This window comes from Monoraphidium neglectum (assembly GCF_000611645.1).
Source record: "Monoraphidium neglectum strain SAG 48.87 unplaced genomic scaffold scaffold00221, whole genome shotgun sequence".
Classification (NCBI taxonomy): Eukaryota; Viridiplantae; Chlorophyta; class Chlorophyceae; order Sphaeropleales; family Selenastraceae; genus Monoraphidium; species Monoraphidium neglectum.
In genome coordinates, this window is record NW_014013407.1 from 2,665 (window position 1) to 17,132 (window position 14,468).

The 14,468-nt window shown below is 66.4% G+C and overlaps 4 protein-coding genes across 4 annotated transcripts in view; 1 reads left to right on the forward strand and 3 right to left on the reverse strand.

Annotated features, from left to right (window-relative positions):
- The window catches only part of MNEG_2043 (hypothetical protein), a gene marked incomplete at both ends in the record, with an annotated part of 3,285 nt that extends 994 nt beyond the window's left edge, over positions 1 to 2,291 (reverse strand). The window contains 2 exons of the mRNA XM_014049473.1: positions 144 to 1,635; positions 1,975 to 2,291. Coding sequence (XP_013904927.1) covers positions 144 to 1,635; positions 1,975 to 2,291 — 1,809 coding nt within the window. The remainder of the gene's footprint in view (positions 1 to 143; positions 1,636 to 1,974) is intronic.
- A 1,512-nt stretch (positions 2,292 to 3,803) lies between these two features.
- MNEG_2044 (hypothetical protein) lies at positions 3,804 to 8,509 on the forward strand (the record flags this gene model as incomplete). Its single annotated transcript, XM_014049474.1, has 7 exons — positions 3,804 to 4,078; positions 4,359 to 4,503; positions 4,690 to 5,113; positions 5,346 to 5,434; positions 5,790 to 7,329; positions 7,532 to 7,590; positions 7,835 to 8,509. 7 exons carry the CDS (start codon positions 3,804 to 3,806, stop codon positions 8,507 to 8,509), a joined length of 3,207 nt encoding a protein of 1,068 aa, XP_013904928.1.
- Positions 8,510 to 10,829: 2,320 nt separating this feature from the next.
- MNEG_2045 (hypothetical protein) lies at positions 10,830 to 11,235 on the reverse strand (the record flags this gene model as incomplete). The annotated part of the gene is made up of 2 exons (XM_014049475.1): positions 10,830 to 10,875; positions 11,099 to 11,235. The coding sequence occupies 2 exons, from the start codon at positions 11,233 to 11,235 to the stop codon at positions 10,830 to 10,832; spliced, it is 183 nt and encodes a 60-aa protein (XP_013904929.1).
- A 1,071-nt stretch (positions 11,236 to 12,306) lies between these two features.
- The window catches only part of MNEG_2046 (hypothetical protein), a gene marked incomplete at both ends in the record, with an annotated part of 5,802 nt that continues 3,640 nt past the window's right edge, over positions 12,307 to 14,468 (reverse strand). Inside the window, 5 exons of the mRNA XM_014049476.1 lie at positions 12,307 to 12,597; positions 12,891 to 12,981; positions 13,211 to 13,279; positions 13,512 to 13,589; positions 13,794 to 13,843. Of these exons, the coding sequence (XP_013904930.1) occupies positions 12,307 to 12,597; positions 12,891 to 12,981; positions 13,211 to 13,279; positions 13,512 to 13,589; positions 13,794 to 13,843 (579 nt within the window). The remainder of the gene's footprint in view (positions 12,598 to 12,890; positions 12,982 to 13,210; positions 13,280 to 13,511; positions 13,590 to 13,793; positions 13,844 to 14,468) is intronic.

The following is a 14,468-nucleotide window of genomic DNA, read 5'->3' on the forward strand; positions in this document are numbered from 1 at the left end:
CCGACCGCCTCCAGGCGCGCCAGCGCGGCTTTGGCGCGGCCGCCCATGGACCGGAGTGTTCCCTGCGGGAGCCCCAAAACCTTCTCGCCCGCGGCCTCCGCCTCGCCCATGTTCGCAAAGTTGGCGGTCCTCCTCAGGCCTACCAGCAACCCGGGCGCACGGCGCAGCAGCACCCGCAGGCAGGCGTCCCCAGCATGGAACGCGGCATCGTGCGTAATCGACACCGCAGATGACGCGGCCAGGTAGCCCGCCATGGGGGCAACACCCGTGAGACCCAATAGGCCGCCCTCCAAAGCCCCTGGGACGCCCTCGGCTCCCACCAGCCGCCGCACCCCCGCCGCGTCGCCCGCCGCCGCCGCCGCGCTGCAGACCGCCGCAAGGCCGCGCAGCGCCATCGTGCCCTGGCTGCTGGGGTGAGCGTACGCCCTGGCAGTCGCGCCCACCAGCGGCCGCGCGAGCGCGGCGGGCAGCGTCGGCCGCGCGGCAGCCTCCTTGGCAATATCGGCGGCGGCGGCCGCCGAGCCGACGGCCATGCAGCAGAGCTGGGCCGCCGCGATGTCGCCGGCCGGGCCTTCGTAGTACCCGCCGCCTGTGCCGCGGCGCGACGCCCCGGCCGCGAGCGAGGCCACGGCCTGGTCAGGGAACTGCGAGTAAACTGCGGCAACCCGCTCGGCGCGCCGCAGGCCTGGGTCGTCGGTTATGCCTTCGCTGTCGCCGTCGCCGCTGAGGTTCACAATCAGCTGCCAGAGGGCGCCGGCCGCCTGCTCCGGCAGCGCGTGCTTTGCCGGGTCGCCGCGGCCGCAGGTCGCGGCGCAGTGCCTCAGCAGGCAGCCGACAAGCTCCTGCGACTGCAGCAGCCGGTCGCACGCCTCGCCGCTGAACATACATATGGTCTGCAGCGCCATGCACGTCTCAATGGCCACGACGGCATGCAGCCCGTGCCCCGGCTGCGGCCGTCCCAGGGGTGCGGCGAATGGCGCATAGCGGTCGATGGCCCCGGCCATAAGCTCGGGAAAGTCGGGCCGCGCCGCCATCAGCGCGCGGAACACGCGCGTGCTGTCCCGCGCGGGCCGCCGCAGCGTCGTACCCCTCGACGCCATCGCCTCGAGCGACTGCAGCAGGCTCGTATCGCAGAAGAAGCTGGATAAGATGCTGACGACGTGCGAGCAGAGCTCGCCGGCCGGCCCCGTCGGCGGCGCGTCGGGCGCCCATGCGTGCACATCAAGGGCGATCAGGAGGACCCCCAGCGACTCCTCGTTGCCGGCGAGCCGCTGCGCAGCAGCCGGGTCGGACTTGGAGATCACCTCCAGCGCGCACGCCGCCGCCGCGGCCCCTTGGCGCGCAGCCGCCGCGTACTTCTTCGTCGCCGCCGCGCTCATGCCCTGCTCGCGCAGGGTGTCGGGGCCGACCCTGGAGGCGAGCATGAACAGCTTGACCGCGTGCACGAACGCGTCTACCACGCCGCCGGGGCTGCTCGAAGCCGCGAGCACGGCGCGCGCCCCGCTGGGCCAGCCGACCACCAGGGACTTCACCAGTACCGTCGCCCCCATGAAGGCTTGAATGTACGCGACCTCTCCGCCTGCATCCGGGGTCTCATGCAATGCACTTGCAACAAAGACATCGTCCGTGAGGGCCCTGCGCGCAGTGCACAGCGCGGGCAGGGGAGAAGGGTGGCCAGCGGGTATGTATGTGTCGCCGGCGATTACGGAAGTACCACACATGCACGGCGGCACGCCTGCGCTGCATCAAGTGCGTGATGCCTCTGCCCCAATCAGATCAGGGGTGGATAAGTATGTTTAGTTTAATTCACCCCTACACCGCACCCCCTTGAATCAGAGTCACGCGACGTTCATTATTTCACGTCCAATGCTATGATGGCTCAAGAGGCAGGCAACTGTGGGATGCTGCATCAAACCTAAGCTTTATCCTAGTCCATGGGTCGGTGGCTGTGCGAGTCACGTGTCTTTGAATCACCTGAGGAGGCTGCCGTGGCGCAGCACCTGCTGCCCTGCCTCATGGCTGACAGGCACGACGGCGCCCAGCGCCTGGACGGCGGCAGCTTTGGCGCTGCCGTGAGGCGCCAGCACGCGCGAGCCCACCACGGCCGCCAAATCATCCAGGACGCCATCAGGGAACACCAGTGGCGTGGCGGCCCGCGCGGCGGCGCCTTGCGGCGCCTCCGAGCACAGCCGCTCGATCCGCGGCGCGCGCGACGCGGCCGCGCCGCCTTGTTTCAGCTCTGTGGCGAGCGCCCGCAGCTCGCGGCTCAGGGTGGCGTTAATGGACGACATGAGGGGTCCCGCTGGTTGCCGGATGTATGTTCGCTGAAAGGAGATTGGTGTATGCAGGGAACGAGTGGGTAGGGGCCGGTCCGTTAGTCATCTGGTCACTTCTGGCTTTCACCTTGTTCGGATGCAAACTGACGATGTGGCAACCTAGAAAGGTCGACACCTCGGGCCGCTCACCGAGGCAGAATTATACAGGCTTTGATTGGCATTGCAGTACAATCTTGGCCGCAGCATCACATCTAATTGTTTTGACACAACAAATCTAGGCTCGGACACAACATACAATAAACTGCCGCTGTTCCTGCGGACAGCAGGCGGATACAGTCCGCTATGGCGGGCTGTAGCATGTTGTATGCAGCTGCCGCCGATGGTTTCAGACTCGGCTCACCGTCTTGCAACACCCAGGCAGCAGGCTGGCAGACGCAAGGCTGTGGACGGAGGAGGCCTGCCGAGAGGAGGTTGGGCCCCAGGTGGCAGAGCAAGCGAATGGGATGAGCTGCAGGTGTGAGGCGCCGCGCCGCCACCCAAGCTGAGCGTCTGTGGCGAAGGTGGTGTTAGGAGCCTATGAAGCCAATTGCACATCAGATGTGGTGCCAGGCAAGTCCTACGATGAGTGCACGGAGGCTAGGCCACGCCAGGTGAACGCCGGCTCGAGGCGCCGCCGCGTCATCAGCCAACAGACGGCACCGCCAGTGGCAGGGGTCTGTCTCGTTTTGATCTTGCTGAACGCGCAGACCCCTAGCGGATGCCAGGGGCGGGTCGAGACCCGAGGTTGCTGAGCTTCTGTTTCGTAGCTGGCGACAAAGGCCGCAAGACTCGTTCTAGCGCTACGCACTCCACTCATGAAAGGGATACCGTACACCTTACGAATCCTCAAGGCCGGGTCCTCCCACAGTGAAGGGGGTTCGCTGGCACAGGGCCTTGATCTCGGTGTGGCGTTCCGGTGGCGATCTACTCCAGCAGGAAGTGCATTTGATGCCTAACAGCTGCTCTGAGTCTGCCGGTATGGCGGACAGCGAAACCAGATCGCCGGGTCTGCCTCGAGTGCTCGCATCCAGCTCGCGAAGCCCTCATCAGCGCTGCTGCTAGAACATGCCCTTGAAATTGACATTGTATACCAATATGCAGGGGCAGTAGGTGAGCCTAAAAGGCACCGTGGCTGAGCCCTGGTTGCACAGGAGCCCTGACGCCTCGAGACAAGGCAGCGCCGCCGCCCTGCCACGAGAAGGGGTTGCCAGCGCCCTCCTGGGCTGGACACGTTCAATGTCCTGACTACAAGTGTGCCTGCATCATTAGCCGGAAGGAGGCCGCTATCCTGTGCAGCAAAGTCTACCTGCACACCCACGCTGCGCCCGCCCGCCATCAACATGATGCAGGGCGCGCTTGTAGATCTGATCACCACCACCGCCAAGCCTTTCAATCCCCAAGCGCAATCTTCACGAGGCTCGCCAGACTTCAAAGCCCTGTGTACTGCCCCAGCGTCTGCATCGTTGGGCTGCTGCTTACCCTTGCATCATGAACCCGTCGGACGTCGCCGCCCCTCGGCAGCAAGGCGCCGCCGCCGCCGCCGTCGCCGCCGCCGCCCAGGGCCAAGTGGCCCCACCTCCGGCTCGGCCGCCTTCAGTGCAGCAGCAGCAGCAGCAGCAGCAGCAGCAGCAGCAGCAGCAGCAGCAGCAGCAGCAGGGCTCCCCCGCCCCACCGGGGCCCCTGCAGCCTGGGGCTCCACCCAGCAAAGGCCTGCGCGTCGACGTCGTCTGCGGCGCTGTATGGGGCACGTACATCGTCGCGGGGTGCGTGTCAATCGCAACCCTCCCTGCCCTGCCGCGCGCCGCAGCTCTCGCCAGCCGTTGCCTGGCTGCTCGGCTATCTGCTTGCGAAAGTGGACCCAGTTGCCGCCCAGCTGCGGTTTGACTGCATGATGAAGCTCCTCGGGCCCACTCTTCCCTGTCTGCAGGCCGTGTGGCATACACAGGTGTTGATATGGCAGTGCGTGAGTGGCCCGAATTCCCCCACACGTGTGAGCCTCGCGTGACCCGACCCTCAAAACCGCCTGCCCCCTGCTGCTCGCAGGCAGCGCGTTGAGTGCCGCTGCGGCACCTGCCTGCGCCGCAACCCCGCCGGCGTGCAGGCGGGGAAGGGAGTCCTCATGAGGGCCCCGGACTTCGCGGTTCATGGGGGGTCTGCCGAGGGAGCCGACTGGCGCAGCAGCATACGGGTGCGTTGATCAGACGTGCACACGCACCGACTGCTGACTCTGCACCGCACATGGCAGGTGCTGCGTGGGCATGCCCGCGCCTGCGCGCCAAGAGCCTCCACATCTGCGGCGCGATCACCTGGCTCTGCAACCAGAACAAGTTTGTGTCCTTTACCGTGCGCTTCCAATCTTCCGCTCACTGTTTAGGTGAAAGAGAACGGCCAGGCCCTGGGAGAGTGGCTGCTCTCCCATGGCATCTCCCCCGCCGCCGCGGCGCGGTCCGGCTCGCTGCCGCTCGACTCCACCGCCGCCGCCGCCATCGCCGCCGCCGCCGCCGCCAACGCCCCGACCACCGCGGAAGCCGCGGCCGTCGCAGGCAGCGCCCCCGCCGCCCCGGCCGCAGCGAACGGGCCGCAAGGTGGGGCCGCTGCGCCCGCGGCGCCAGAGGTGGAGGACGATGACCCTTTCTTCCGCTCCCCCAGCCCCGTCCTGGGCGCCCCAGACTCTTACGCCGCCCAGCTCGCCGCCGCCGCGGCCGCCACGGCGGCCGGCGGGCAGCCGGCGGGGGCGGGGGCGGCGGCGGCCGCGGGTGTCAAGACGGCGCCTGTCGGCGCCGACGCTTGGAAGGACGGTGGGGTTGCTGCCGCAGTGCTTTGGGTTGCGCAGTGCGTGCCTTTTCAGCGGCGTGCCTCGCATCCAACGTCCAGACTAAGATCTGGCTGCAGTGGCCTGTGGCCACCCAAGACTCTTGCCGCACCTCAACAAGGATCCACTTAGCCGCTTCCATAAGCATTTCTCGTTGTTCATTTAAGTCCCATCCTCACCCTGCATCCCGCCCCACCGGGCTTGCCCCCACCCCCCAGGCCGTGAGTCGCCGGGGGCGTCACTAGTGGGCCACCGCGTCCGCGTGTGGTGGCCGCGGGACCGCTGCTGGTACGCGGGGATCGTCACGGTGAGTCATCCCGATGATGAATCATCGAACCCCTGCTTGCATTGCTGGTGGTCCCAGGGGTCCTCTGACGGGGCGTGCAGCAGGCGGTGCCGAGGGCCCCGGACACAGCGTCTGTTTTGGTTGCCGCGGGCCGTCACAGGCTCTGCGGGCGCCCTGAAGCCTCATGTCAACCCCATGAACGGCAGATGGCCTCCTGCTGATACCGCTGCATCCCTGTTCCAATTCTTGGTTTTTGCGCAATCCAGCTCAGCTGAAAAATACAGCACACGTCCGGGCTCCAGCCTGCTCGCCCGCCTGCCGGACCGCCTGCGCGCCCTCCCGGCCTGCTGACCCGCAACTTGCCGCCGCCGCACAGGCCTTTGTGCCGCCTCACAAGCATACCATAAGCTATGATGACGGAGATGTGGAGACCCTGCACCTTTCAAAGCAGCGCTGGCAGCCGCTGCTCCCCTTGGACAGCGCCGCCGCCGCCAGGAGCGCCACGGGCGGCGGCAGGGCCAGGGGCGCGGCGGGCGCGGCGGGCGCGGACAACGGAGGGAGCGGCGGCAAGGCCGCCGGGGCCGGTGGGGACGGCGGCAACGGCGGTGGGGCCGGGAAGGCGGGCGGCGGCAGCGGCGGAGGCGGCACCTTCAGTGGGGCAAGGAAAGGCACCGGGGGCAGCGGCGCACTGCTCAAAAGGGCAGGTTCCGGCTCTTCCCCGAAGGCCGGCGCCAAGCCAGCCGCCGGGGCCGGCCGGCGGCGTAGCGCGGGCGGCGCGGACGCGGCGGGAGCCGGTGGCGGTTTTGGGGGCACTGCGGCCGCCCCCGCGGGGGTGCATCGGGGCGGACCTATTGATGTGGGGCTGGCGTCAGGAGCAGCCTGGGGCGGGTCTTTCAACAGCCAGGTTCCGGGCCCGTACGATTCCGCCTTGCTCAACGATGCCGGCATGTTCCTGAGCGCCGCCAGGATGCAGCAGCCGTGGCAGCAGCAACTGCAGCAGGCGCAGCCGGGCGTCGGCGTGGCCGGTGCCACTGCCTCGCAGCAGCAGCAACTGCAGCTCCAGTTGCAATACCAGCAGCAGCAGCCGCCGCAACAGCAACAGCAACAGCAGCAGCAGCAGCAGCAGCAGCAGCAGCAGCAGCAGCAGCAGCAGCAGCGGCAGCAGCAGGCGTTGCGGCAGGAGCAGCAGCTGCGCCAGCTGCAGGAGAGCCAGTGGCTGCAGCAGCATGAGGAGGCGCGGCAGTTGCGCCAGCAGCAGCAACAGCAGCAGCAGGCGCTTGCGCAGCAGCTGGCGTGGCATGGGCAGGGCCAGGGGCAGGGTCAGCAGGGCAATCACCACTTAGTGAACCAGCTGTTGCAGCGGCAGCAACATGTGGGTCAAAATCCCAACATGTACGACGACCTCTTGGCGCAGCAGCTGGCTGCCCAGCACCACCTGCTGCGCGCCGGCTCGGGCGCCGCCGGCAGCGGCGGCGCCGGCCTGCTCGCGTCGCTGCAGCTGCCGCAGCCGCACTCGCAGGCGCCGCTGTCCGCGCCCCTCGGCGGCGGGGCGCTGCAGCAGCTCGAGATGATGAGGCAGGGGAGTGGCGCCGGGGAGCTCATGGGGGCCAGTGGGGTTGGCAGTGGTGGTGGCAGCGGGGATGTGGTGCAGCATCTGCTGAGCCTGCAGCAGCAAGAGGCGCGCGCTCGGCAGCAGCAGCAGCAGCAACAGCAGCAGCAGGAGCAGCAGCAGCAGCAGCAGCAGCAGCAGCAGCAGCCACCGCCTACCGTCCCCGTGGTGTGCGGGGCCCTGCACGGCAGCCTGGTGGTGCGCACCCGCAAGGTTGCCTGCCACTGCCCCAGCTGCGCCGCGCAGCACAGCGCAACGCTGCAGCCGCAGTGGTTTGACCCACCAGAGTTTGAGCGCCACGCTGCAGGTGGGTGGAGTGCAGTTCCGGGAGGTTTTGGCGTCACTGGGTAACTGTGCTTGTGCCACATCTCTAGGCTTGTTGCTACGTGTGCGGCACCTGCGAGGGTCGAGCCTTTGTATGCGTTGCCTTAAACATGGTGTGCTGCCTAGCCCTTGATGTCAAATGCCGTTATCGAGCCAGCCCCTTGACACTTGCATGTACCTTGCAGGCCCGCTGGCAGGCGGCCGCTGGCACGAGTCCATCCAGGTATTGGGTGACGCACAGCAGGTGAGGTGCCACGTTGTATCAGGTCTCGTTTACACATACGTGGAATATTTGTTGGGATTGCAGCCCCGATGGTCGAGCCGAGGGGCACAAGGGCATTGCAGTCCCAAAAGTGCACGTCCAAGGTAGCAGCAATCGATTGGCCCTCCGCCACGATGCTTGCCCTTTGCTATAATTGTCGCTGCTGCCCCCTGTTGCTGCTGACCCTCTGTCCTGACCTTCACCCTTGCACACATCTCGCCTGCAGGGCGGCCGCGGCGTCGCCCTCGGAGACTGGTTGGCGGCCTACGGTCTGACTAGGCAGCTATCTCAAGAGGCGCCCCTGCCCTTTGCTCAGGCCAGCCCGCTCGACCGGCCAGGCTCCCTAGGCATGTTCACCCAGCACGACGCCGGCGGCGCCGGCGCTGCGTTGTCGCGCGGGCTGTCCGGAAGCTGGGGAGTCGCCACAGGCGGCAACGGAGGCGGCGCGGCGGCGGGGCTGCCGCCGCTGCGGCCGCAGCCCTCTCCTCTTTCAAGCATGCTGGAGCGCACGGCCAGCGGCCTGGGGAGCGGCAGCGGCACGGCCGCGCAGCAGCTGCAGCTGCTACATCTGCAGCGGCAGGGCAGCCAGCAGCTAATGCACCCAGACGCGCTGGGCTCGCCCACGCCAGTCGCCCCACCTGGGGCGTCGGCAGCTGCGGCTGCAGGCGCAGGCGGCGCCCCGCCGGCGCCAAACAGCCGCAAGCGGCCGCCTGGGCACCCGCACTCCCCTTCCTTCGAGGGGCCGGGGGCGGACGCGCGGAGGCTGCCGCCGGCGTCGCAGCAGATGCAGCAGCGGCAGCAGCAGATTCAGCAGCAAGCGGCTGGGCAAGTCCCCACTCCAGTGGCCATTACTGGGGATGGCTACCAGGTAGGATTCAGCAGCTCGGGATTAGGATTATAATCAAAGTTGGGATGAGAAGAAGAATCAGGGTGGTACCAGCATCCCGTGATTGCTTGAGGGTACTTGGCATGCTGATGTGGCTGGCGGCGCCCAGCTGCACCTGTGGTGCGTTGGAGTGCAAAGGAATGCAGCTGCGTGCTGCACGTGCCGTCCCACGGACTGCAAACAGGGTCTCCCCGCAACCTCAAAGCTTGCTGTCTCAACCTGCCAATGCATTTTATCTCGTTTGCCCCTTCCTCAATCCCTCCCAGCTGCGAACCCTCGCTCTGCCCGAATCTTGAAGCCCCACCTGATTGCGCTCGCCTAAACCAGGTGCTGAGAGCCGAGGACCCGCCCGGCTGGGAGGTGCTGGCAATGATGCCTGGCCTGAGGATCCCTGAATGCAGCGTCAAGGCCTGGCCGGACGGGCGGCTGATGATCAAGGGGACGCCCAGGGACGCAGGGTGCGCGGGCGAGCTGGGCGGGGGCGCGGCGGAGCGGCGCCGGAGCCCTGAGGCGGCCTTGCGGGCTGCCTTTGGGGAGAAAATTTGGTGTTTGGGCAGCAGCTGCCTTGCACGCGACGAGGGCTCGCCTGTCCCTGGCTAGGCACGTTGGCGTCAGCCACGTGGGTGCCTGATGCCAAGCACCCCTAATGCAGCCCTTTGAGGACTTCTAGCAGCAGGCAGTGCTTCAGGTTGGGGGAGGGGTAATGAATGACACAGCAAAGCGTGTCCACATTGGGCGGTGCTGAGTCCAACCAACCAACCACCGCAGGCGCACCCCTCTGCTGGCGGGTGCCGCGATCACGCACTACATCCAGCTGCCCGGCCGCGTCGACGCGGCCAGCGCGCAGGCGCTGATGACGGCGCAGGGCCAATTGTACGTCCGCGTGCATGACTGCGCCCCTCCCTCTTCCGCCGGCCCGCCCGCGCCCGTGCCGGCGCCCACGGCCGCAACCGCGGCCGCGGCCGTGCGTGCTGCGGGCAGCGGGGGCAGCGGCGCTCAGCAGCCCAGCGGGGACGGAGGCGAGGCGGCGAGCGCCTCGGACGCCGCGGCGGCGGCGGCAGCCGCAGCGGGCGGCGCCCTCTGTGGCGCGGGCGCCGGGACGGCGGGGGGCGGCGGCTCGAGGGGGCGGACGGAGGCCGCGGTTGCCGCGCCTGCCGGGCTGCCGCGGGTGCCGTCTGGGACTACTGTTGGCTTTGAAGGGGGGCAGGCGCTGCAAGCGCCCCCTGCAGGCGTCCCTGGCTGGCCGGGTGTGGCAGGCTCCGGTGAAGCTTCTCACGGGCAGCAGAACACAGTAGCAGGCCCAACTGCTGCGGCCATGATCGAACCCGAGTCGCTCAGAACCTCACTAGCAGCAGCCGGCAGTCCAGGGGCGGCGGCGGCCGGCACGTGGGGCGTGGTGGGTGCAGCTGCAGGGGGGGTGCCAGGCCAGGCGCAGGCAAGCGGCCCGAGCCCGTCCGGTCCAGGCGGCGCTGCGGCGAGCGCCGGCGCCGGCGCAGGCGCCGGCTCGGCGGCGCCCGGGGCCGGCACAATTGAAGGGGGCGTCACAGGCGGGGGTGGCGGCATGGCCGTGGATGGCGATGCCGCGGATGGGTCCAACCAGCAAGCACCCAGCGTAGATCCCATGGATCAGAGCGTGCCAGGACGAGGTGTGTGATGGCCAAGTGCAGGGGCAGGGCCAGCCCGTCACTGCACTGCAAAGCGCCGCACGCAAGGAGGCAAGGTCAGGGTGTGCTGTGGCCCCCGCGGCGCTTCGAGATGCGCGGAAGCCTGGCAGGCGGCGCGCACGAGACTCGGGAGCCGTGATTGAGGGTCCTTTTGCAGTGCATACTAAGTTTCGCTTTCTTGCATCGCTCTAGTTTGTTGGCGTGCTACGAGTGAGGTTTGCGCTCCCAACCCGCCGACGCGCACTGCAGCTCGTTGCCAGATCCATCACCCTTCTGCCGAGCTTGATGACGTGATCTGCCGTTTTCCTTTGAGAATTCGCAGATATGACATAATTTTGTGCACTCGAGGCCACAAGTGCCATGCATGCAAGTTTGCGGGGGCGGGCAGCTTCCCAGGCCTGGTCCCCCCCTTGATGGGGGACCCGTGGCTGGGGAGCAAACCTTGCGCATTTGTGCCCAGGGCCTTGTTTCGCAAACCTTTCTTGAGACTTGGGGTCATTACAATCTGACCTCAAGCATGTTGAAGACACACGGGCTTTTGGGGTTCGAACATGCAAAACGGCGTGGCGCAGGAAGGTAGTGTGACAATCACACTGTGCATCACACAGACACGGCACATCTTGAGCGCTCTGCGCAAGCCACCTTAGCAATGGTCGGAGGTGCAACAGTAATTAGCGTTTGAGCTCCCCGTCAGCACCCTGCCGCAACACCCAGGCTCTGTGCAGGACAAAGGTAACGTGCAGATGATTATGGGCCACAATCTCGATGTACAGGCCGCCCAACTAGTGCCCGTCAATCCCAATCCTCGGGCACACAATCCGCGAGCGTCACCGACCCAGGCTCTGAACTCGCCGTCACGCGCCGCAGCCGGCACAGCTCGGCGGGATCGCAGGCCGCTCGAGGCACGCTGCGTGCGCTGCGTCCACCATGCAGAAGCCACCGGAGGCAGCGCCGGGCGCCGGTGAGCACGCCGCCTTGCGCCTGATGAGACTGGCGCTCCTCCACCTCCGGCTCGGACCAGGTGTCCGGCACCACCGCGTCCAGACTGACCGAGTTGGCGTTAGCAAGGTCCGACATTGCTGGAAAACTAATCTTAGGTGACATTTTATGCGATGGGAGTCTCAGAAGCAGCCACCAGCTTCAGCTGACTATGACGGATCGTAGCGATGACACGTGTCACGCAAAAATGCAAACAGCGAGCCCCTGCACATGTCGTGATATATGCATGAAACTTCACTTAGAAATTTGGATATTTTTAAAGCGTGCGAGTCGCGTTTGCCTCGTTCAGCACACGGCGCCGCTGGTCAAATCATCGCGGTCAACATGACCACCAGCGCGAGGTCGCCTTGTCGCGTTACCCCACTCAGCTGGCGCGGCGCAGACAGGCCGCTGGATGCAAATCTTTACTGCTTTGTCAGTTGCTTGGAGGATTCTGGCATTGTACTCATGCATCACATGATATGGCTGGTGCCCTTTGCCAAGCACAGTGGTACACGGGAAGTGTCAGATGGGCATGTCATTGTGTGCCCGCGCGACAGCAAGCTTACACCAGGGCGCTCTTGGTTTGATGTTGCGCGCACCACCCTTACTACAGGTGGAACTTATCGTCGACAGATGACGTTTTGATGCAGTCAAATATTGGCCTCACAGGGTTGCTCTGCACAAGTGCAAGCCGGAGCAGCATTTGCGGGACCCATCCATGTGCCGCCGCCGCGCAGCAAACAGCATTAAAGGTCGCCATTTTTTACAAAAGAGGAGCGCAGTTGGGATTGTGACAATCATGGCTTCATCGAGGTCAGTGCAATTGTGTCAACATGGTCGGAGCAGCTGAGAGGGGTGAGGTACGGTTCATAAGCGTGTCATGAGCGACAGCAGCAGGCCGCTCCCAGCCCAGCTTTGCAGGTGTGTGAGCAGGACGAGCGCTGCCATGTGAGCAACACCATGTCGTTGACTTTCAATGGTTGGCAGCATGCAAAAAGTGAGATGGCACTGCAGCCAGCTTCAACTCAACAGCGAAGCGGCCCACAAGCTACGGAATGCAATAAAACACACCATGGCTTGGCAGCGAGACACCCGCTGTGAGGAAGCCAAGCGTTGCGCCAGGGCGCCAGGCCCCCCGCGTGGATGCCAGCTGGCACAAGCCCTCGGCTACCGTTGCGCCTGCAGCACCGCGGCCGCCTCGCCGTGGCCCGGCAGGGGCGCCGGCAAGCCTGCCGCCAGCGCCTGCAAGCCCAGCAGCTCGTCGACGCCCGCGCCGCCCCCGCGGTTCGACAGCCCGCTGATACCGTTGCCCGCCGCGAGGGCGGCGATCCGCGCCTGCGCCGCCTGCATCGCGTTGGCGCGCTGCTGCTCCGAGTGGTGCGCGAAGACGCGGCGGCGGGGGCCGCCGGGGTTCAACGCCTGCGCGTCCTCGCAGATGACGTGCGTGACGCTCGCCGCCTGCAGGGGCACGCGTCGCGCCGCGACGGCGATTACGAGCACAAGTCAAGTCAGCGGAAAGCTTTGCCTGTGTGGCGATGAGGCTACGAGGGCCGAAAAAGATGCGGTTTCGGCCCACGAAATCAACACCGCGTGGCCGACGACTGTCCACTATATGGTTCGCTGCCATGTGCAGGGCAGCATTTAGGTGAGCCCACCCGAATCCGCCAACACGGCACACGAGTTCGCGCCGGCATGGCTGCCGCGCGTGCATGGTGGTGCGCAGGCACAGGGCAGAAGCGGCCGCGCCTCACGTCTGGGAGCAGGGGGTAGGAGAAGACCGACATGCGCGCCAGCTGCACCGGCGTGAGGCAGCGGGCGTAAATGAACGCGTCCAACAGCAGGCTGCGGGGGCCAAATGTGTGTGGCGCGGGGTGTCAGCATGCCGAAAAGCTGTCGCTGCACGGTTTTTCGGGGGTGTCGATTATGTACGAGCGAGCCGCGAGCGGCAAACGGGAGGTCCGGCATGCCGCCGCGCGATGCCCTGTGTTGGCGGGAGGGCAGCAGCAGCCGCCTCGTGGCAGGGGGCACCAAGCCGCGGCCTCTGCCGGATGCCGATCGTTGGCAGGCCCACCTGAGGGCGTGCTCCTTCTTGATGTTGTTGGCCAGCGCCTCTGCTGTTTGCATCGCCAGAGTGGTGTTGCTGCGGGATGGAAAGGGAGAGTTGAACGCGGGCCACGTCAAGGTTGCACAGGAGTGCCACGTTCAGGCGTGTGCAGGAGAGAGCCAACTGTCAGGGCATCAATAACAGAGCCATGCGGCCACTTCAGCGGTGCTCAACACGCCCCCGCCTTGAGAGCAGGTCGCAGAGATGCAAAGATACGTGCAGAGCGGCAGCTGCAGGGCCGCAGGGGCTGCGCTGCATGCACCCTCACCGCAGCTGCATCAGGGGCTGCTCGCCCGTGCCGGCCGCGCCAAGCCGCTGCTGCAGCACCGCGCGCTCCGCCAACACCCTGCGGTGTGGGACGAGGGCGATGAGTCAAAGGGTGACGACTCAGACAGCAACCGCGGTGCCAACCATGTGCGTCTGATGTGGTTGCATCAATGGCGAGGCTGGGCAAGATCTGATCACAAGGTCAACAGCCGGTCAAGGTGGTCAATGAGGGGAGGCCAGCCGAGGCTGGGGACCCGCCCTGCCGGCGCGGCCGGCGGCTCACCTGCTGGCGATGGAGGAGTAGAGCTCGTGGAACGCCAAAACGTCGTCCACCTGGCAGTGTGGTTGAACAGCGACAGGTGAAAACGAGAGAGAGGGGATGAAATCACGATGCGGCGCAAAACAAAGGGCCAAAGCACGAGCCTCCAGCCTCGCTGCCCCCAGGCATCGCAGGCCTGCAAGCGAGCCCTTGCACCTGCTCGCCAGACCACCAACGGCCTGCGGTCGGGCTTCACAAGAACCACATGGCCCCGCGCAGCCCCCTCCCCAAACGCATCGCCGCTCGCCTGCTTGGGCGTCAGGCGCAGCTGCGCCACCACGCCGCGCCAGAAGCTGTCGGGGGCCGGCTCCGGCAGGCCGGTGTCCAGGTTGATGCCCACCAAGGCGTATGTGGCCGCTGGATGATTTGCATCGCGGCGCACGCAGTAGTGCGTGCTTGTTTAAGAGAGTCTTGCGTCAAGTTGTGGCCTCACAATTCAGCAGTGGAGGCTGCCGGCTGGGGGGAAGGGCGATGGCAGCAATGGACAGCTGCAACGCGGCCTGCGCATGCCGCGAAAGGGACAGAGCGGCAGCGGTGCAGAGGCCGCCGCTCCAAGCGGCAGCAACGTGTATCAAGGGCGGCCGCACCAGGATTGAGCAGTACCACGTGCTTGATTACGCTGGAAACCCAGATGGCGGG